At 50.7% G+C, this 23,499-nt stretch overlaps 1 protein-coding gene across 1 annotated transcript in view; it reads right to left on the bottom strand.

Moving 5' to 3' along the window:
• EPHB2 (EPH receptor B2) overlaps positions 1 to 23,499 on the bottom strand; it is a 228,089-nt gene that overhangs the window by 36,739 nt on the left and 167,851 nt on the right. The window contains exons 4-5 of the mRNA XM_064281446.1: positions 17,171 to 17,326; positions 15,662 to 15,997 (exon numbers count right to left, since the gene is read on the bottom strand). Of these exons, the coding sequence (XP_064137516.1) occupies positions 15,662 to 15,997; positions 17,171 to 17,326 (492 nt within the window). The remainder of the gene's footprint in view (positions 1 to 15,661; positions 15,998 to 17,170; positions 17,327 to 23,499) is intronic.

Raw genomic sequence — 23,499 nt, 5'->3', positions numbered from 1 at the left:
AGGCTGGTATTATTATTATCCCTATTGTACAGATCAGGACGTGGAGGCACAGAGAAGTGAAATAACTCACCCAAGGTCACACAACAAACGGTGGTGCTGAGATTTGAACTCAGCCTCACCCAGGACCAATATATCCTTTCCTTTCCATTGTCTGCAGCTGATGAGAACAGACGGTGTGGTCTGGAAGCCAGGGACCTCAGAGGGCCTCCGAGGACACCCTGGTCCTGCTCCCACCCTGCTGCTGCCAACCTACTTACCCCTACCCAGCTCGGCCAGCTCACCCACCACCCACCAGGCCCGCCCGGGTCCGCGAGCTCAGCTGCTGGTGAAGGCAGGTCCCACACGGCGATGGGGGTCCGGCCTGGAGGGCTTAGCTGGCAGGCTTAGGTTACAGGCAGCTAACTCCAGCTCTGATCCCGTAATCCCCGTAACCCCGGGCGTGGCAGAGGCGGCATTTGCTGGGAAGATGATCAAGGCGTCCAGCCGGGGCCAAGCAGGGCTGGCCTTTCTCCTGGAATCCAGTGGGATTAACGGTGGAGAAAAGGGAACAGCTGGAAGTTCTCCTACCCCCCCGCCACCCGCCGCCCACCCTGGGGTGTCAGGTTTCCTTGTAAGTTGGTCATCAGGGAGTTCTGGTATTTTCAATTACCAGCCAGGGCACGCCGGCAGGGGGATGGGGTCAGCGGTGCCCCGTGACCCTTGCAAGAAGATGGAACCCCAGGGAGCAAGCACAAAAGAGGCTTGTGGCCAAGAGGAGAGGAGAGGAAGAGGGCCGCCAGGGGCCTGCTTGGCTGGGGCAGGTGGTCAGGGGCCCTGCTGCCCCCGGTGAGCCCTCACGTTCGAGTCTAACCCTGTTTTAGCAGAGGGACTTTGGGAAGCAGCCTCCCTTTGTGTGCCCCTGACTCCTCATCAGGCAGAAAGGGTGGGTAGAACAAGGTGGTCTCTAAGGGCCTTCTGGCACCAGGATCTCATACAGGGCAAGAAGTTTTACTCTGGGTAAGAGGGTGTGGGTTTAGTAGGGGGTCACCCAGCTTTGCCTCCACAGCCCTGAGCTCTGAGAAAGGAGAGAAGCCCTTCCATTCAGCCTTTGACCTTTCACTAGTCAGAGACTCCATGAGCCAAAGGGAATGGGGAGAAGTCACCAGGCACAGGACAGACTGAAAGCCCCATGCCAAGCCCCAGATTCAGATCCTGCTGCATCCCTAGTACTGTCACTCCCTGCTGAAAGCCCTCAGTGACTCCCCACTGCACCTGGAATAAGACTCAGGTGCTCGGCTGTGGTCTGCAAGGCCCACCTGCCCAGTACCTGCCCACTTCCCCTCACCTGCCTTCTCAATCCCAGGCACCATCCATACTGGCCCCCTTTCTATTCCAAACACACTGAGGTCATTGGCCCTGTGGTGTTTCTGCCTGGAACCTTCTTCCCCCAGATCTTGCCAGTAACTTCATTCAGGTCTGGGCTCAAATGTCACCTCCTCCAAGATGCCCTCCCTGGCTATCCTGCCCCCTCCATTCGCCCTGTGCCCTGCCTTATTTTCTTTATAACACGGACACTATCTGAAATTATCTTGTTTATTTATTTGTTAAATGGCAGTGTCTTCAAGAAAATTCAATTTCTTGAAGGCAGAGTCCTTGTCTCTCTTACAGTCAATTCTTTACTCCCAGTGCCTGGAACAGTGTGTGGCTTAGGAGAAAAAAAAAAAAAATTTTTTTTTTTTTAGTAGGTGCCTAATTAATATTTGTTGAAGGAAGGAAGAAAGAAAGGGAGGGAGGGAGGGAGTGAAGGAGGGAGGTAATGAGGGAAGGAGGGAGGGGAAAGCAGGCTTTCATCTTTTCCAGCCCCTTCAGGACTCTGAGCCAACTGACCACAGTTTTGGCTGGACCCTGGAGCAGTGGCCTCAGGCAGCTCCCCTGAGCAGCGGTGGAGGGCAGCTTGGCTGGTATGGCAGTTGCCAACAATTTATTCTCCCTCAGAGCCCAGGCCCACCTGAGGTTGTCACCTGCCGCCGTGACAAAGGGTCTCTTGCTGACCAGCTGGCCTACGATACCACAACTGCTATTATTGTCCTTGTGTTCTCCAGGGTCTGTAGCAGGAACGCTGTATGGCAACAGGACTCTTAGGATCTCCGGCTAGTAACGAATGGCTGTTTTGAGTGTTTGTCTCTTAAACCTGTAGCAATGCAATTAACTCCCAACGATTCCACTGCAATTCTGAGCAGCCTGAACATAACCCTCACTAAAAGAATTTCTGCAAACAAAATTCTTCCAGAAAAAGGGTCTTTATTTCTTTCTGATGGGACCAAGGCTCTTAGAGGGTGGTGTGGGATAGAAAAAGAGGGAGGCTGAGAACTGGTGGTCTAGGGTGGCATTTTTCCATGAAAAAAAGTTGTTCTGTAGCCAAGAAAGCTTGGAAAACATGGAGCTCTAGACCCCTGCTGCAGACATTGGTTTATTCAAGGGTCTGAGAGTCCTGCAGGGAAGAAACCCAGTTAACTTGGTTGAACATGGCGGCCCTAGTCTCACTTGACCTCAGAATGCTTTTTTCACATAATAGTGATTAACGTCCTTTGGAGCTAGCAATAGATAGAACATATTTTGGAAAATAACTGTGCCCAGGAGACGTTATTATTATTTTTTCCTTGAACCTGAGAAAAGCTCCACTCTAGAGTGGTGACTGTTTATTTGCTCATTCATTCTTTCCTTGGTTCATTGTAGATTCCTGCCTTCCACTCAGGAGACCCAAGTTCAGTTCCCAGCCAATGCACCTTAAGCATAGCCACCACCCGTTTGTCACTGGAGGCTTGGGTGCTGTTGTGATGCTTAACAGGTTTCTGTGGAACATCTAGACTCAGATGGACCAGGAGGAAAGGCCTGGTGATCTACTTCCAAAAATCAGCCCGTGAAAGCCCTATGGGTCACAATTGTCTAATCTCATTGTGCATAGGATTGCCATGAGTCAGGGGCCGACTTGATGACAGCTAGCAACAACAATGACCGGGTGCTAGGCCACTCTCTCACAAGCAGAAAGCGCAGGGGTTAATCATCACCATTTTACAGATGAAGAAAGTGATATTCAGATCAAGCCACTTGCCCAGGGTGCCTTAGCTCACAGGTGACAGGGCTGGGATCGGGATCCAGGCCTGCTGACTCCAAAGCCCGGATTAGCTTTCTTCCCTCTGCTTACCTGGCTCTACCCACAAGCCGAATTAGGGCAGGGGCAATGCCAGGTCCTGGGATTGGTGCTGGGCAAACTCCAACTGTCCACCTTCTGATGGGCTGCTGAACTGCCTTGGTCTCAGCTATGGCTGACTGGGGGGACACAGTCCTATTCTAGAACCTGGACTAGCAAGATGGGAAGAGCCTGGGCCTCAAATCAGGTTGCTTAGGCAACTTATCTTACACCCTTCTGGGCCTTGGTTTCTCCTGTGTAGGATGGGGACAATGGCAGGGATGTTGGGAAAGTTAAAAGAAGGCCTGGAGTTAAAGCGCAGGACTTGGCCTAGAGTAATGGCTTAGGGGACATCAGCCATGTGTGGCTGTTTGGGTCACTCAGACTCTGAAACAGCATTGTGGGTAGTCGAGTCTTAGCAAAGGCTCTTGAATGGTGGGAGTGATGGTGGTGGAGGGGAGAAGAGGGAACATTCAGAGTTCAGATCCCAGCTCTCCTACTCCCAGGCCACTGTGACCTCAGGCAAGTCACCTTCTTTTCTGAGCCCAGCTTTGTCACCTATAAAATGGGACATGACAGAGATTACTTACTTCTCATCAGATATCTATTCTCTCTCAGATGAACAAAATCCTAGTTTTTAGCTGGGCATACAGGGACCAGATAAAAGACTACATTTCCCCAAACTCTCTGGCAGCTAGGAGAGGCCATGTGTCTAAGTGCTTGCCGAAGATATCTAAGCCAAAGTATTGTGTGGGATGCCTTAAAAGGGAGGGGAGCCTCCCTTCTCTCTCCCTTTCATTCATCCTGTTGCTGGGATGTAGAGGTGATGACTGGGGCTCTTGCAACCACCTTGGACCATATGGGCAAGAAGCTGTGTGCTGAAAAACCTGGATCCCTGATGATTCCACGAGGTTGCCATAACTCCTAACTTCAGATGTCTTTTACGTCTAAGCCACTATGGTAGACTGGTTGTATTAATGGCCTCCCTGTTTCTGTATCCTTCGCCCTATAACTTGTATAGCCCCCCCCGCCTCTGACTCTGGGCTTAACCATGTGATTTGCTTTGACCAGTGGAATATAAGCAAACATGGTGTAAGTGAGGCTGGAAAAGCTCTTGTACAGATCTGCTTGCTGTCTTGGTCCTCCGGAGTTGCCGTGAGAATACGCCTGGACTGACCTGCTGGAGAATGAGACATGGGGAGCAGAGTTGTCACCCTAGTTGTCCCAGCCAAGGCGATTCCAGACCAGCTGTCAGCAGTCAACCCCCAAACACAGGACAGAGCTCCGCCAAAACCCAAAGAGCTGCTGAGCGACCCACAGAAGACAGACTGCAAACCTATGAACGTGCCTGCCAAGATGAGAGCAACCACCCAACTGACCTGGAGACTCGTAAGCTCGATAAATGCTTCTTGTTTTACACCATTGGTTTTGTGGTTGATTGTTAAATAGCATTACTGTGACAGCGGCTATCTGCTATCTTTCCTCCCGTTATATGCAGCCAACCCAACCTTAACTGATACCGGAGGCTGGCAATGGCTTCCCTGCAGAAGCTCGGGAGGATCAAAGAGGAGGATGCATGCATGTGGAGGGCTTGGTCTGGGGAGGGAAATGTCCTCTCCTTCTCTCTCTCTCCCCAGGCCTGAGCCTCACTGGGGGCTCTCCTGGCCCATGTCTCTCTGATCCCCTTGACCCCCTGGGAGAGAAGTAGGTGAGTACATGTTCACGACAGTTCCAGAGACTGAGCCATTGTGTGCCCGCCTCACAGGAGGGCGGGAGGATCAGAGGAGAACACGGGTGGCAGAAAGGGCTTTGGAAAGTTGAAAGTCTTTCCATGAGAAAGCCATGTGGAGTGGTGTCATGGACAGAGACCTGGCCAGGGTGTTGGAGACCGGCTCTGCCAAGGACCTGCTGTGTGAAGTTGGGCAGCCACATGGGAACTCTCTGGGTCTCAGTTTTCTTATCTGTAAGAGAAGGTGGTTGCAGTAGATGAACTCCGAGGCCCCTGCAGCGCCGACCTGCTTTGATTTGACTCACGCTACTATTTGTGACAGGCAGAATAACGGCCAACCCCAAAGACAGCCATGTCCAAATAGCCAGAATCTCTAAGTATGTTAGGTTACATGGCAAAAGGGACTTTGCAGATGTGATTACGGTTGTTGTTAGGGGCCATCAAGTTGATTCCGACTCAGAGTGACCCCATTCCATGTAGTAGAACTGCCCCCCACACAGGGTTTTCTAGGCTGTAATGTTGATGGGAGAAGATCTTTAGTTCTTTCTCTCATGGAGCTGCTGGATGAGTTTGAACCAACAACCTTTTGGTTAGTAGCTGAGTGTGCAACGATTGAACTACCAGGGCGCACATGTTAATAATCTTGGACTATCTAGGTAGATCCAGTCTCATCACATGAGTCCTTCCCAGCTGAGAGTCAGAGAACCAGAGTGCTACAGCCTGGGGAGGATTCACCACCCTGTTGCTGTTTCGGAGATGTAGGGAGACCAGGTGCCAGGTTGGGAGAGAGGCCTCTAGGAGCTAAGGGCCATCCCCACTGACAGCATGGAAATGGAGACCACAATCCTATGATTACATGGAACTGAATTCTGCCAACAAACCCAACAAGCAAGAAATGGATCGTCTAGGGGAGCTTCCAGGAAGGAACGCAGCCCCAACGCCATCTTGATTTTAGCCCAGTGAGAATTCCGGCATACAAAACTGTAAAATAACAAATGGCTGTTGTTTTACGCCTCGAAGTTTGTGATAATTTATATGGCAGCAGAAGGAAACTTCTGGTTTCAGTGTAAGCCTGCTGTTGTTAGCTGGTGTCAAGTCAGCCCCTGAACCATGGTGACCCCATGCACGACGGAATGAAACGCCACCTGACCCCCATCATCGGTTATAGATTAGGCTGTTGGGATCCATAGGGTTTTCACTGGCTGATTCTCAGAAGTAAATTGTCAGGCGTTTCTTCCTAGTCTGTCTTAGTCTGGCAACTCCACAGAAACCTGTTCAGCATCATAGCAACACTGACAGACAGGCGGTGGCTGTGAATGAGGTGGATTGGTCACGATTCAAATCCAGGTCTCCTGCATGGAATCTCCCACTGACCCACCACTGTCCTCTATCTTAAGCCTAGCTGCCATGTATTGCCTACCTACTATGTGCCATGTGTACATTGTTGCTAATCCTGCAACTCTCTGGCAAAGCTAGGATAATAAATGCCCATTTTGCAGATAAGGAAACTGTGGCTCAGAGAAATAAGGTTTCCTATGCAGCCTGGTTGGAAACCCTGGCGGCATAGTGGTTAAGAGCTACAGCTGCTAACCAGAAAAAAAAAAAAAAAGATCGGCAGTTCAAATCCACCAGGCATTCCTTGGAAACCCTGTGGGGCAGTTCTGCTCTGTCCTATAGGGTCACTATGAGTTGGAATTGACTTGATGGCAACGGGTTTTGTTTTTTTGGTTTTTATGTATCCTAGTCACATAGTGGAAACCCTGGTGGCGTAGTGGTTAAGTGCTACGGCTGCTAACCAAAGGGTTGGCAGTTTGAATCTGCCAGGCGCTCCTTGGAAACTCTATAGGGGAGTTCTGCTCTGTCCTATAGGGTCACTATGAGTCGGAATTGACTCGACGGCACTGGGTTTGGTTTGGTTTTTGGTTTCAGTCACATAGCTTGGAAAAGGCTGTGCTGGGACAAGGGTAGAGCACTGATGCCTTTTCTCCCACATAACCAGCTAGGACATGGGGACAAGAAAGCTTTCTAATTGGTCAATCTACTGCTCATTACAAGTAGCCCTGAAGGCTGTGGACACCCAGGCCACCCCACCTCTGCAGAAGGCATGATCTTGCCCACACTGGTCCCTGAGTATGCAGCGATGTCATTATTCAGGCTCTGCCACCGACTCACTGTGTGACCGCAGGCAAGTCACTTAACTCTCAGTGCCTCTCTTTCCTTACCTATAAATCAAACCAAACCCACTGCCATCAAGTCGATTCCAACTCATGGTGACTCCATGTGTTATAGAGTAGAACTGAGCTTCATGGGGTTTTCTTGGCTGTACTTACTCTTTACAGGCAGGAGACCAAGTGGTGCAGTGGTTAAGTGCTTGGCTGCTAACCCAAAGGTCATTGGTTCAAACCCACCAGCCATTCCTTGAGAGAAAGATGTGGCAGTCTGCATCCATAAAGATTACAACCTAGAAAACCCTATGGGGCAGTTCTACTCTGTCCTATAGGGTTGCTATGAGTCAGAATTAACTCAACGACAACCGGTTAATCTTTATAGAAGCAGATCTCCAGGCCTTTCTTCCTTGGCACTGCTGGGTAGGTTTGAACCACTGGCCTTCCAATTAGCATCTGAGTGCAAACTGTTTGTGCCACCCAGGGACCTGTTTCCTTACCTATAAAACACGATAATGATAGGACCTACCTCATAGTGTTGTTGTGAGGGTTAACCACCAAGAGCTTAGAACACTGCCTGGCACATAGTAAGCAGGAGACAAACGTGAGCCATTATTTTGGCTGGAATGATTACAGAATGACCTCCGTGTTTTGAATGCCTACTCTGTATGGACGAGACAATATATGAGGCACCTTGCATGCATTAGCTCAAATCCTCACAGTGATCCTGCAAGGAGGGGGTGAAAATACCCACGAGGAAGATGCGATCAGAGGAGGACAAAGTGACGTGTCCAAAGCCATGTACTGGCAACTGGCCAAGCTTGATTCAAAGTCAGGTTCATCTGCCTGATTCCAAAGCCCAAGCCTTTCCCACCTCTTCCCACCCCCTCCGGAACCAGGTAACACTGTTTAGAGCTTGCTCAGTGTGAGATCCTGAAGGGCTTAAGCAGTGTCCGGAGCAGCCCTGGAGGGCGGCCAAGAGTACTGGAGAGAGCCCTTGGGGACGAGACTGGTGTGGCTGAAATGCTGACACCCCTTCCCCATGTCTGCATAGCTGTCTCCTCCTTGTCAGCGGATTTCAGCTTAAATGTCAGCTCCTCAGAGGCCCCTCTGGCCGCCCACCCTCAGGAGCTCCCTCCCTCCTGTCCCCCTCTGGAGTCGTACTGTTTGTGTTGAACGGCAGTGTGGCTAAGACCACAGACTCTGGACAGCCTGAATCCTAAGTGGGTCACTTGCCAGCTGAGTGACCCTGGGCAAGTTGCTTAACCTCCTTCGGTTTGTTTCTTCATCTTTCGAGTGGGGATATGCAACCCAGGCCAGCCTCCTTCCTCTGGGGGGCCTTAAGCTCGACTTGTGACTATAGGGTGGAACTGCGTTCTGGAGAGGCAGAGTGTGGCTAGAAGGCTGCGTGACGGCTTTATGAAGTCAGAAGACGGCTCTGGCCGTGGTGGAAGCCAAGGGATTGCAAGCAAGGCCCAGTCACTTGCCCCAAAGAAATACTTTTTCCTTTTAAGGCAATGAGCTAGATATTTACATATTAAATTTTAGGGTCTGTTTAAAACCAACCACTGAATGTGCTTGTCTAGAAACCAAGTCCCCAGCCTTGTCTTCCAGCCTTATCACATTTCTCCACAGCCTGCCTCACTCCACACTTCTCAGAACCTTCCACAACTCTTCACTGAGCATTCACTGTGGTGTGCACTGCTCTAAGTGCTGGGAAAACCACAGTAGGAAAAAGCAGACCTGTTCCATGCCACCATGTGGTGATGGTGGAGGGAGAGAGACAGGGAGACAGAACCAAAACCAAACCCATTGCCGTCGAGTCGATTCTGACTCATAGCAACCTTATAGGACAGAGTAGAACTGCCCCGTAGAGTTTCCAAGGAGCACCTGGTGGATTCGAACTGCCGACCTTTTGGTTAGCAGCCATGGTGCATAACCACTACACCTCCAGGGTTTCCAAGACCAAGACATAAGGCTAAAATCTCAACTGTGGGACCTGGAGGGCCATGTGCCGGGGTGGGGCATCTGACCAAACCAGGAAGGTCCATGAACATGAGCTAAAATCTGAAGAAAGAGTGGGCGGAAAAGCATCCCAGGCAGAGGGAACAGCACGTGCAAAGTTCCCTGTGCAGAGTGGCCTGGTGTTCAGGAGGAATAGAAAGGAGGACCCTCCTCCAGCCTGCCTCCTCCACCTCTTTCTACCTGGGATGCCTTCCTTCTTGCACAACTCTATTTCTGTTTGTTGAAATTCACTTCACTCTTCAAAGGCAAGCTTAATTGCCTCCTCTTCCGGGAAGCCTTCCATGACATGCCCTTCTCCCATTTCTCAGACATTAACTACCTTTCCTGCCCATGATCTCCCTCCCCTCCTTGAGTCCCTCCTTGGGCCCTCATTTATGCCATCTTATATGCAGACTCTGTGTCATGTCTCATCTCCCTGTTGTTGTTAGGTGCCATGGGGCTGGTTCCAACTCATAGTGACCCTATGTACAATAGAACAAAACACTGCCTGGTCCTAAGCCATCCTCACAATCATTGCTGTGTTTGAGCCCGTTGTTGCAGCCGATGTGTCAATCCATCTTGTTGAGGGTCTTCCTCCTTTTCATTGGCCCTCTACTTTACCAAGTATGATATCCTTCTTCAGGGACTGATCCCTCCTGATAAAATGTCTGAAGTATGTGAGATGAAGCCTTATCATTCTTGCTTCTAAGGAGCATTCTGGGTGTACTTCTTCCAAGACAGATTTGTCCGTTCTTCTGGTAGTCCACTGTATGTTCAATAGTCTTCATCAACACCATAATTCAAAGGCATCAATTCTTCTTTGGTCTTCCTTATTCACTGTCCAGCTTTTGCATTGCATATCAGGCAACAGAAAACACCATGGCTTGGGTCAGATGCACCTTAGTCCTCAAAGTGACATCTTTGCTTTTTAACACTTTAAAGAGGTCTTTTGCAGCAGATTTGCCCGATGCAGTATGTCGTTTGATTTTTAAAAATTTTGTTGTGTTTTAGTTGAAAGTTTACAGCACAAATTAGTTCCTCATTCAAACATTTATGCACAAATTGTTTTATGACATTGGTCGCAATCCTCACAATGTGTCAGTACTCCCCTCCTTTTGCACCCCAGATTCCCCATGTCCACTCGTCTAGTTTTCCTGTCCTTTCCTGCCTTCTCATCTTGCCTTTGGGCAGGAGTTGCCCATTTGGTCTTGTATACGTGATTGAACTAAGAAGCATGTTCCTTACACGTGTTGCCGTTTGTTTTATAGGCCTGTCTAATCTTTGGCTGAAAAGTGGGCTTTGGGAATGGCCTCAGTTCTGGGTTAGCAGGATGTCTGGGGGCCATAGTCTAGGGAGTTCCTCTAGTCTCTGTTAGACCAGCAAGCCTGGTCTTCATCGGATTTCTTGACTGCTGCTTCCATAGGCATTGACTGTGGACCCACGTGAAATGAAATCCTTGGCAATTTCAATCCTTTCTCCATTTATCATGATGTTGCTTATGCCCTGACCAGGGCATAAACCCTAAAGAACAGGACCTGTGTCTTCTCCAGTCTAGACTTGGAGTCACATGTTCCTGGGTTTAAATCCAGTTGAAGCCACCTAGTAGAGGGTCTTTGCCTAAACGACTCTGCCTCTCTGGGGCAGTTCTACTCTGTCCTGTAAGGTTGCTATGAGTTGGAATTGACTTGACAGCAATGGGTTTGGGTTTTTTTTTTCTTCTTTTTTTGTTCTCTGGGCCTAAGTTTCCTTATCTGGCAAAGTGGCATAATGGGGCAGGGGCGTGGCATGGCTACTCAGCTCCCAGCTGAACTCTGAGCATCCCTGAGAGAGTGGGGCTTGTCAAGGGGCTTGGAACAAAGATGAGGGAAAAACGGTTGTAGGGATCCAGAAAGCCTCAGGGCTTCGAGGGCTTAAAGGGGCTTAGACTCACTCAGACCTGAGTTTTCCAAGTTTATCTGATGATAAGAAATGCCTGAGTCACTTGTTAAAAATACAGATTCCCAGGACCCACTGTTGGGGTTCTGATTCAGCAGGTCTGGGGTGGGGTCCAGGAACCTGTGTCCTGGGAGATCTTCCATATACAGTGAAACCTGTGAGAGCCGGAACTTGATGGGGCTGCCTTGTTTTTCTGGGTCTTGCAAGTTTTCTGCCTTTGACAGGGTGCATTTTCTATCAGTCTCTATTAGTGGAAAATATTTGCGTTTTCCTTCTCTGACAGGATTCGGCCTTACACAGGTTCTGGCTTTTGCAGGTTTTACTGTAATTCTGATAAACATTTTGGTGGGGAAATTGAGGCCCAAAGGGAGAAAGTGATTTTCATAAGTGTGGTAGATGGGATTAATGATCCTAGTTCTTCCTCCCTTATAACAGGATTATGCACCCACACCCTTTGCCAAGTAACTGTGCAGGGTCTGCCAATGTGGGCAGAGAACAACTGAGGCTGGGCTTGGCCATGGGACTTGCTTTGGCCCATACGATGTAAGCGGCTGGACCCCAAGCAGAGGCTTTAAATGTGCTGGCGTGGCCACTGCTCCTGCCAGTCACCACGAGGGAAACAAGCCTGAGGTGGCTGCTGGCCTAAGGACAATGAGGAGGCACACTGATAGACTGAACGCAACCCACATTCTGGAGTCCACCCAGCACAGAAAGCCCAGCCAAGATTAGCTGAGCCTCAGCTGAGCCATAGACTCACTCACCCATTGTGACTGAAAAAATACATGTTTGTGGTTGTGTTTGCTTGTTGCTGTTGTGGAGCATTTTTGTTACACAGCACTATTGCAGAAATAGCTGACTAGTACACTAAGGTCACGCGGCAAATGGCAAAGCTGTGATTCGAACCCAGGTGCTCTGCTTTTAGCCCAGGCCTCATTTCTCACTGCTTCGGTCTTTCCGTTCTGAGGGTTCCCCTGCACCTCTGCTCTCTGGAAGCCCCTCCCTTCCATACTTCACCCCATCTCCACTCCCTGGAGACTTCTAGCTCCAGACTTCACCAGGAGCCACTTGCTGCTAACAGGCCGAGGCTCTTCGAGCAGGCAGCTCTACTCTCAAGGCTCCCAGATGGATGCAGGGAAGCCCCTACAGTTAGGGAAAGGGCTCCCAAGGCTCTGGGGGATTGAAACTTAGCTCAGCTGAAGAGAGTTCTCCTCTTCCACCCCCGTTGGGAGTCTGGGCTTCCCCAGTTCAGAGCTGGACAGATTTCATACCAGAGGTGCTAATATCTTAGGTGTCTTCACCAACCTCTGCTGGCTCTGGAGGGTTCTCTCACCTTGCCCACCTCCAGTCAGCTCTATCGGGCCCCCAATCTGAGTGAGGCTTCAATGCCCCACACACTCACAGATGTCCTCTCAGCCACAGGAACACCACAAACTTTTACACAAAAAACCATACTGTTTTTCAGACACAAACACACACATGCACGCACACAGCCACACTCAGACATACATACCAACTCATGTTCAAATACACACACGTCCCCTCCCCTCTGGACCTCTTAGATTCAGTCACATCCATGCCCACAAATGGCTGTACACATTCCAAGCCACATGAGATCACACATGATCACAAACACACGGTTGCCCAAACACACACAATGACATATCCACACATTCTCACACTTATGCAGACTCCCACGAGCAATCAGGCACACAGTCATACTCAAGGTTCCTTAGACACACCTTGGACTTTGCCCAACCACTGGAATCCATTAGACCTAGGTCAATCCCTACCTCTCACCCTGCCTGGATTTGTAACTCAACTTCTCTGAGAGTCATCTGTGAAATGGGGACACGAATGCCTCTTTCTCAGGGAGATCAGGGGATACAATGAGGTAATGCATGGGGAGCACCCTCAACCAGGGCAGGGCACCAGAGACACGGAGCTGAGTGAGACACAGCCCCCATCCTCAAGCAGCTCACAGTCTAGAGAGGGGACAGAGGAGTGAGCAGAGGTGATGATGTGGGCAGCAAGTGCTGAGGTCCGGGTCGGCTCAGTTGGGGAATCCGAGGGATTATTCATGTAAAGCACAGATGCATGAATACAGCACAAGAAAAGACCCCAGGGCAAGAAGGGCTGGTGTGTTTGGGGAATGGGAGCATGGGGTAGAGTGGCCAATGTTGTAAAGTTAAGCTGGGCCTGACCCATGAGGAGCCTTGAATGCTGGACCAAGGGGCTCAAACTTTACACTGAAGAGGGAGTGGAGGAGTGACCTTGCCAGATTAACATTTGAGAAATGTCCCAGTTGCCAACAGTGAGAAGGACAGATTACAGAGCCAGAGAGGGAAAGGAGGCCAAAGAGGCAGATATGTGTTAGATGTTGTTGTTAGCTCCTGACTCATGCTGATCCCATGCACAACAGAACCTGGGGATCAAACAGTGCTCAGTTGTGATCCATAAGATTTTCTTTGGCTGATTCTTGAAAATAGGTTGCCAGGTCCTAGTCCATCTTAGTTCGGAAGCTCCCCTCAACCTTGTTCAGCATGATAGCAACACGTAAGCCACCGTTGACAAATGAGTGGTGGCTGCGCCTGAGGTGTAATGGCCAGGAATCGAACCTAGGTCTCCAGCATGAGAGGCAAGAATTCTACCACGGAACTACCAGTGCCTTATCACATGTGTTGATGGTGGTTCAAAAAAAAGACAAAGAGGTCCTAAGCTATGGCAGAGGTGGTGAGATGGAGTGACAGTTGGGAAAGGCATTAAGGATGTGAAATCAAAGGTCTTGGTGACTGAAGAGATACGGGCTGAGGGAGAGGTAGGAGCTGATGACGGCTCCTGGGCCTCTGACCTGGACTGGTGGATGGTGGTAGAGTTGACTGAGGTGGGCACAATTGAGGGAGAAACAGGTTTTATTTTTTTTGCAGGGGAAAGTGATCAAGGGTTGAGTTTAAGCCCTAGAGGCCCGTGAAACATCCAAGTGGACTTGTTGAGTACATGTTAGCTGCGTGGTCTGGCATTTAGAGGGGAGGTCCAGGCTGGTGGATGGGAGCTGAAGCCATGGGGCGCAGAGTATGGCTCAGGGTGAGAAGCCTGGGCAGAGACCTGAGAGGTTCCAACTTTCCAACAGGAAATGGGGCAGGTGGGGCTGGAAAAAGGACAGTCAGGGATATAGGAGGGAAACCAGCAGAGTATGGGCCAGGTAAGAAAGGGTTATAAGTGGGGAGGAGAGGACAATTATAGGGCTTGTTGTGGGGAGCTGAGAATGATGGGCCTTCTAGGAAGTGTCCCCTGAACCTGGTCACACGGGGATCTCAGGTGATCCCGAGGACAGTGATCTCGGTGGAGAGGTGGGCCGGAAGCCCAACTGGCGTGGGCTGAACGATAGTTGAGGCAGGAGGGAGGGGCATGACTGCATTGTGCAGCAACTCTTTGGAGAACTTGTGCTGTGAGGAAAAGCAGGGCGGAAGAAAGGGGGAGATGTGAGGTCACAGAAAGGATTGTTAGGGTGAGCTTAGGGAGAAGAGTTTTGCTGGAGTTAGACTAGGGTGGGCTGAGGCTCAAAGAAAGCACTTGTGAAAATCTGTCTCCTATCCTTCTGTGGTGATGGAGGCTTGCTGTTGTCGGATGCCGTCGAGTCGATGCCGATTCACGGTGACCCCATGTGGCAGGGCAGAACTTCCCTATAGGGTTTTCTTGGCTCTAATCTTTATGGAAGCAGATTGCCAGGTCTTTCTCCCTCAGAGCCACTGGGTGGGTTTGAACCGCCAACCTTTTGATTAGTAACCAAGTGCTCAACCATTGTGCCACCAGTTAGGCATATGGGTGACGACTGAGAAGTTACATTTCCCAGCCTCACTTGGGGCTCGGTGAGGTCACGCGGCCAGGCTCTTCCCAATGGAAGCTACACAGACATGACGGGTGATGCTTCTGCCTCCCGACCTTAGAACCTTATCGTTGCCCTGGGTCTTCCCTCTTCCCCTTCCTGCAGGTTACAGCGCAGACATGCCCATGGCCCAGCTTTGACCGCACAGAAAAGCATGGTGCGCGGGGAAACCACATGACAGAAGGATCTGGGTCCTTGAGTCTCTAGCTGGATCAGAGCTACCCTGCTCTGAACTTCACCTTTGGCCTGTTACAAAAAAAAAAGGTAGAATCCAGTTGCCGTTGAGTCTCTTTTGACTCATGGCAACCTCATGCGTGTCAGAGTAGAAAAGTGCTCCACAGGGTTTTCAGTGGCTGATTTTTCAGAAATAGATCACCAGGCCTTTCTTCCAAGGCACCTGTGGGTGGACTTGAATCTCCCACCTTTCAGTTAGCAGCCAAGCACGTTAACCATTTGGATCGCCCAGGGACCCCTTGGACTATCACATGAGAAGGAAATACATTTCTGTGTTCTTTAAGCCACTGAACATTGGGTCTTTTTGTCATAGCAGCTTAACTTTTACCTTGATAGTACTCAAAAAGTGGTAGCAATTATTCTAATTGCTGCTATAATGGAGAGGGAGCAATTACTCTCCCAGGTGGCTGGATCACTTGAAAAGCCTTTGAAAAGAAGAAACCCTTACACAGATGTGAGGGAGTCTTTAATGAGGGCTGGCAGGATACCCATTTGGCACAGCATGACAGGGTATACCCCGAGCCTGCATTTGAAGTGCTTACCTGCTTGGTTGGTGGTGATGTTCACGGAAGCGAACTGCGGGGAGAAGGGGCTCTGGTCGGTGACGCCGTTCACAGCCTGGATCTCGAAGGTGTACTGGGTGTGGGCCAGCAGGTCGCTGATGTAGATGCGCGGCTCTGTCAGGCCCAGCTGGCGTGGTGCGTACTGCACGTTGTCCCCACAACGGGTGCAGGCCCCCCTGCCCGAGCCGCAGCTCTTACAGATGATGTTGTAGACGAGATCCTCCCGGCCTCCTGAGTCACGGGGTGGAGTCCACTCCAGCATGAGTGAGGTCTCGTTGACGCTGGAGATCACAGCCTGGGGAGCGGAGGGGATGGCTGGGAAGGGGGAGAGGTGCCAGTCAGTGGGGGCTGCAGGGGCACTGTTCCCCAAGACAGCTGTGCCCACTGCCCTGGCTCCAGCCCAGGCCTCCCAAAGGGCTTTCTCTCCAAATCCTTTCTTTTCTCCACCCACCAGAGAGATGTTTCTAGAATATAACTCTCACTCTATTGCACCCCTATTTAAACTTTTGCCCTGTATTCTAACCTCCTCAATGTCTACTACTGGGGACAGTCCTTTTGTGTTTGGTATTACGACTTTCCAACATGCGTTCGCCCCTTCTTCCTTACAACAGACCCTGACTTTATTCTGGGTGGCAATATGTCCAACCAAAAGACTACATTTCCTAGATTCCCTGTGATTAAATGCCAACCACTGAGATTTAGCAGAATTTGTGGGTTGGGACTGTTTCTTAAAAGGGAGACAGACAGCTGCCGCATGCCCCTTTGTCCTTTCTCCCCTTCTTCCTTCCTGCTGATTAGAATGGTGGTGTGATGGCTGGAGCTTCAGCAGCAATGCTGGACTATGAAGTGAATGTAAGGATAGAAACCACATGCTATGGATGGCAGAGCAGAAAGGAAGTGCCAGGTCCTAGAGAACTTCTTGAAGCTAGCATGCTATTCCATCACTATCTACCTTGGGGCTCCTTTTAAGTGAGAGAATAAATCCTTATGATTTAAGGCACTGGGCTCAGCTGTCTGTTACTTGTGGCTGAATGCCACTCCTGACTGATACAGGGTAATATGCCCTCTTAGTCACCTTTTTCTTAGAGAAGCTTGGCCTGGGACTCAGGCAGCTGCTGCCAGGTTAGAACACTGGGCAGTCTTTTCTGCCACAAACACCACCTGGGAGCCTGCCTCATTGTGGAATCTTCTCTTGCCAAGCCTCCCATCCCCCTTTGTTCCTTTGTGAATCAAGACCTTGACTTTATCCTCCACGTGATCAGCACAAGGGGGAAGGGAGCCAGATGCCAGCTCCATGGTGCCTATGTGTTAGCTGCATGACTGCCCCAGAATGGTCCTTTTCTGACCAGTTTTCATTCCCCTTCCCACCAGGTAGTTGGCTGCTCCTCACTCAGGAAGGCTGGCTATAACCAGACAACCGCCCAACCCTAGCTCTTTTCCACAAGTAGCCTTGTTCAGGTGTGGCCCTCAAGAGGCTCTTAGACCTACTTGTGCAGGGCATGTCCAGGGGGTCCAGGTCTGCCCTGTAGTAGCCGTTGCGGCAGACACAGTTGGTGGCCCCTTCTGAAGTGGTCCGGCTGTTGATGGGACAGTGGGTGCAGGCTTCATCCCCCTGGTTGGCCTTGAAGGTTCCAGTTGGGCAACCTGGGAGAGAAGACAAGGGGAGTCACCCGGGAAACCAGACGAGGACTCGGGGAGGCCACAAGCATGGAGGGACCATGCAGCCCCACAAAGGGGCCACGCAGCCTCATGGAGGGGGCCACACAGCCTCACGGAGGGGCTACACAGCCACACAGAGAGACCACACAGCCTCACAGAGGGGCTATGCAGCCTTACAGAGGCTCTAAGCAGGGCCCATGTAGCCTCATGGAAGGGCCACACAGCCTCACCGAGGGCCCACACAGCATTATTGCTGGGGAAACCCATTTCCTGAAGCTCTTAGGGTCTCAAGCTCCAACACTGCAGCCCTAGAAGGTCCCAGGTTGTCTAGCTTCTTGTCCCTGAAGCTGTCTGTGGGCTCAGATTGGTCCTCTAGCAATCCTACTTTACCTACCCAAGCTTGTTTGAGCCACAGCTTCCCTGATCAATCCTGATCTAGTCAGGAGGGCAGCTGAAGAGGTCTGGGGCAGTACCCACGGGTCCTAGTCTGGCTTACTAATGGCTTATGGGCCCTGACTCCTGGGTTCCAGACAACTGAGGTGATAACATTGGACAAGACAAGTCCTAGCACAAGGCGGGGTGTGTAGAGAGGCGATGTGGTAGAGCCAAAGACAACACTGGCTTTCCAATCAGACAGACCTGGCTTTGAGTCCCTATTCAACCATTTATTAGTTGTGCAGCCCTAGACAAGTGACTTAACCATTCTGACTCAGGTTTCTTTTTTGTAAAATTATGATTCTAAGGCCCATTTCTGCAGGGCCTATTGTGAGTATTTGGCATAAGTGTGTAAGGCACATGGCATGAGGCCTTTTATATTACAGGCGCCCAGTGAGTGTAGCTGTTATCAAGAAACTCTTTGCTATCAAGTCGATTCCGACTCAGAGCGACCCTATAGGACAGAGTGGAGCTGCCCCATAGGGTTTCCAAGGCTGTAATCTTTATGAAAGCAGACGGCTGCATCTTTCTCCTGTGGAACAGCTGATGGGTTCCAACTACTGACCTTTCAGTTAGCAGCCGAGTGCTTAACCATTGCGCCACCAGGGCTCCTTGTAGCTGTTTATGTAGTCCCTGTTTACAGATTTACTAAAATAAAGGGGTTCTGCAGTACCAGGGGAGGCCTGAGGAGGGCACTGTTTGCGCTCAGCCAGCATTCAGTAATCTGGGTGGATAACTGGGTTCTCCCAGTGCACAGGGCTGTGACTTTCTTCTCCTCCAAACTGAGGACCTACAGCTAGGGGGATGGGCATGCATTCAAATCCACCTTCCCTTTTCCTTTGGCCCTGGGCTAGGAAACAGGAGGCCTAGGGTCCCTCTAAGGAGCCCCTGTGGTGCAGTGGTTAAGGAGCTCAGCTGCTACCAGAAGGATCAACGGTTTGAACCCACCAGCCACTCTGTGGGAGAAAGACGTGGCAGTCTGCTCCCATAAAGATTACAGCCCTGGGAACCCTGTGGGGCAGTTGTACTTTGTCGTCTAGGGTCGCTATGAGTCGGAATCGACTCGACGGCAGTGAGTTTGGTTTTCATGATGATGATAGCTTATATTTATTAATCCTTATATGTGGCAAGGGCTGTGCTAAAAGCTTTACCCACATTTTCCTACTGAACGGGTAAGGTCCCTTTTCCAGCCTCACCCTCAGTTTCTTCTTCCACCTAACGGAGTTTATGACTCCAGCTCTGCTGAGATGCCTTGGGGGATGGGGCAGAAGCCAAATGAGAGGACGGAAGGGGAAGAGTTTTATAACGGGTGAGTTCCTCCTTGGGATGAAATGTGGCCAGACCATCTGCAGGTTAGAGTCCCTCACTTGGAGTACATGCCGTCAAGTACCTGGTGCTGTGTGATCTTCAGCAAGTGACTCAACCTCCCTGGGCATCTGCTTCCTCATATGTAAGTGGGGAACATAACTAATAACCAGTTGCTGCTGAGTCGACTCTACTCATGACAACCACATGTGGGTCTGAGTAGAACTGCTCCACAGAGTTTTCAATAGCTGATTTTGAAGTAGATTGCCAGGCCTTTCTTTTGAGATGCCTCTGGGTGGACTTGAATCCCTACCCTTTCAGTTAGCAGCTGACTACGTTAACCATTGTACCACACAGGGACTCCAAGTGGGGAACATGTATTTCTCTAATTCATTTTGTCAGCCCCAAGTTTTCAAGTCTCAGCAAACCCCTTCTCCCCAACCCCTAACCAGCTCCAGCCTCAGAGACACTGCCCCCTTCAGTGCTTATATCGCTTGGCTTCAGAGCGCTTCACCCCCTGCCATAATTATTCATCTAGGGGCCTTCTGGCTGGGTCTGAGCTTCCCCAGAATTGGAGCCACATCTGATTCACAGCTGCATCCCCTGTCCTTAGAACGAAACCAGGCACTCAGCAAGTGCTCCATAAATTCTTCTGGGAGCAGAGCAAGTAAGCGGTCAATCGAGCCCAGTGGTTAAGTGCACAGGTTACCTGGCTGAGCCACCTTACCACTTAAGAGCAGAGTGACCTTGGGCTAGTCACTTAACCTGTTTCCTCATGTGGAAAATGGAGACTATTGTATCTATTGTGAGAATTACATTGGTTAGCTTGCGGAAAAAGCTTAGAATAATTCCGGGCAGTGTTGAGCCATTATCTGGTTATCCCTTTCTGCTGGGTCACCTTGTGCAAGTTGCCAGACCTCTCTGAGCTGTATCAACCCCATAAAGTGGCCATGAGGATTACAGGCAATGAGCACAGTGCCTGGCCCAGGGTCGGTAAGGCTGTGGTTGCAATCCTCGGGCTTCCATGGATTACTGTATACGGTCCTCAATAAATAAGCCAAAGACCATTTCCCTGGTCCCTGAAAGGCCAAGTGCCTCTCTGGGAGGATAGAAAATGGCACTACCTTGCCTGCCTTGCAGTGTGAGCTTCCAGAAGGTAGGCAGCAAAGATGGCAGCCACCTTAATCGACAACCACCCTGCCTGAGGTGTCTGACCAGGTGCTATGGGTGTCTTGGGAAGAGCCAACCCCAGCCCAGGCCTTAAAGAGCTACCAGGCGAGGGAAAAGATGTGACTTTGACACAACCAACTAGGCTGTAGTGCCACCAATGAGGATTTCAGTGAGTGCCTTTGGAGAGGTATTATGCCCCCTATTGTACAGATGGAGAAACCAGGGCTCCAGAGCCTAAAATGGAAAATGGCTAACATTTATTGAGTATTCACTAAGTTCTAGTGCTGTTCTAAGCACTTTATACCTCTCAGCTCACATAAGCCTCACCCAGCCTTGTGGTGGAGGTAGTTATCACTGCCATTTTCAAATGAGGAGCAAAAGCAAAGAGAGGTGAAGTCGCTTCCCAAGGATGTGGGGCTGGCTCACAGGGCAGAGTGAGGCATGATCCCTGTGGCTACCTCCGTAACCCCCACACTGTATTGTTTTTAAGTGACTCAGTGTCAGAAGTTCCTGAGTGTCAACAGGCAGGGACTGGCACCTTTGGCTCTGCCGCACTGGCCCTGGGGCCCCCTGGTCCTCCCGCCCTCCCTCACTGTCACCTTCTTCTTAAGCACCAGCCTTTTCCCCTTCTGGCTGGGCGAGGAGGCAGCGCCACCACCTTGGCACTGCCTAGGGCTCCTGGGGCAGTCAAGGCATGCAGACAGTAACCTCGGGTTTTGTCAAGTGGCCCACCTTTCTGAGCCTCAGTTTCCTCCTCTGTAGAATGGGGGACAAGGCACCTGTGGGGGTCTAGGACTATCCTAATGCCAAAGGGTTTGGCCCTAAGACCAGGATCCTCCTGGCTACCTCTCCGGCCAAGAGCCTACCCAACTTCCATCTGGTGGCACTTCTTGTGCCCGGCTGGGGTGGCTGCTCACTCACCTCCACGTCATGCCAGTCTCTCCATCTGGACCTCCTTCCCGGCTGCCCCGTCCTCCTCACCACGCCTGGCTCTCTCAGACTCACCAGAGTGCCTCTTCCAGAAGCCTTCCCTCATCATCTCTGCTGCTCAGCCACCCCCTGGTCCTGCCCCCAGGCATTCCATCTTTTCTGCGTCTGTCAGCATGGCTCTTCTTTGTCATGGGAGGCGGCATCACTTTCTACCCCATCATCAGGAACTGCTTACCCTCCTCCCTCCTCCCCTGACCCCCTGCAGCCAACCCATTACCAGGTCCCCTCTCCTCAGCAGTGCCCCATTCAGGCTCTTCTCTGCTGCCCTCCACACCTGCGGGCATCCAGGAGGTACTTCCTACCTACCCTTCAGCCCCTCACCATCATCCTGCCTCCTCCCGTCCACCATCAGAGCCAGCTTTCTACAGTACAAACCTTTTTGTGTCGCTTAAAAATCCACAGTGGCATACAAAGGACTATTAATCGGCCACAAGAAGGAGTGAAGTAATGATTCTCCACCTAGATACATGCTACATGGATGGACCTAGAAAACATGATGCTACCTGAAAGACGCCAGACACAAAAGGTCACATAGTGTACGATTTCATCTACACGAAATGTCCAGAATAGGCAAATCTAGAGAGACAGAAGGTAGACTGGTGGTTGCCCAGGGCTAAGGAGGGTGAGGGTGAGGGGAGTGACTGTTAACGGGTACAGGGGTTCTTTTAGGGGTGACGGAACATTCTAAAATTGATTGGGGTGACGGTTGTACAACTCTGTGAATATATCAAAAAACATTTAATTGTACGCTTCAAAAAGGCGAATTGTATGGTATGTGAAGTATAGCTCAGCAAAGATGTCACTTTGATGACTAAGGTGTGCCTGACCCAAACCGTGATCACCTCATATGCATGCAAAAGCTGGACAATGAAAAAGAAAGATGGAAGAAGAATCGATGCATTCTAATTGTGGAGTTGGTGAAGAGTAATGAATACACCATGGACTGCCAAAGAATGAACAAATCAGTCTCAGAAGGAACACAACCAGAATGTTCCTTAGAAGCGAGAATGGTCAGACTTTGGTTCTCATACTTTGGACACATGATGAGGAAAGACCAATTGCTAGAAAAGGGCATCATAGTTGGTAAATTAGATGGTCAGTGAAAATGAGTGAAGCTCTCAGTGAGATGGATTGTCACAATAGCCAAAACAACGGAACCAAACATACCAAGGACTGTGAAGATGGCGCAGGGCCTGGCAACGTTTTGTTCTGTTACACATACATAAAGTCGCCATGAGTCAGAACCAACTCAATGGCACCTAACAACAACAAAGCTCCTAATTTAAAAAAAGAAAAAAAAAATGACTCCCCATCACCCACGGGGAGCCCAAACTCCTCAGCAAAACTCCCCCCCCCCGCCAGGTCCCTGCAGGACTGGAATTCATCCAAGTCTCGAACCTCAGCGCCTTGCACCTGATGCCCCATCCCATCCCACTCACCTGCATTCAGTGTTTGCCCCAGCCCGTCCCTGCACTGCCGGCCTCTGCCCATCCTCCCTTTGCTACCTGGAATGCCCTCCCTCCAACACTTCATCAGGCAAACTCGTGCACCTCTTTAAGACTCAGCACAGGCAACACCTCTTCCAGGAAGCCCTCCCTCACCCCTCAGGCAGGGATTAGATGCCTATTTAAATTATTTATTTATGAATCTGTCTCCCTCGCTAGATTATAAACTCCCAATACAATGCTGGGTACCTGATAGAGACTCAGTGGGTGATGGGTGAATGAATGAGGAGCTGGAAGAGCACCCAGTTAAACCCCCTTATTGGACATTTGAGAAAACTGAGGCCCAGAGAGAAGGGACAGACGTGGTAGAGGTGGAATCTGAACCCAGTTCTGCCATGTGGCCTGGAGTCCCATGGGGTGCACAGGAGCCTCAGCTCCCATCTACTACCTCTTCCACCCAGGAGAGAGGTCTGGGGCAGCCGCCCATCCACAGTGCCCTAGGGCCCACACTGCTTCCAGATTCCGGGGCAGGTCTTCCAGGCTTGCACAAACAAGGCCGGGAAGTGTGGCCTGTCTGAGTGCCACATGAGACTCATGGAAAGAAAACAATAAGAACTGAAGACACAGGCTTCAGCGGCTGCATGGCTGACAGCAGTGTGGACTGGGATGGTCTCCTCCCCGCTCTGAGGCTCAGCCTCCTCATCTGGAAAAGAAGCTGATGATACCTGCCTGGTACAGAGGACAGCAAGAGCCCTTGGATGGGTCTCCCTGCTTCCACTCTGGCCTCCACACCCCACCTGAGCTCCCTTCTTT

The sequence above is a fragment of the Loxodonta africana genome, chromosome 3, assembly GCF_030014295.1.
Source record: "Loxodonta africana isolate mLoxAfr1 chromosome 3, mLoxAfr1.hap2, whole genome shotgun sequence".
Classification (NCBI taxonomy): domain Eukaryota; kingdom Metazoa; phylum Chordata; class Mammalia; order Proboscidea; family Elephantidae; genus Loxodonta; species Loxodonta africana.
This window is presented reverse-complemented; position numbering and strand designations above follow the sequence as displayed.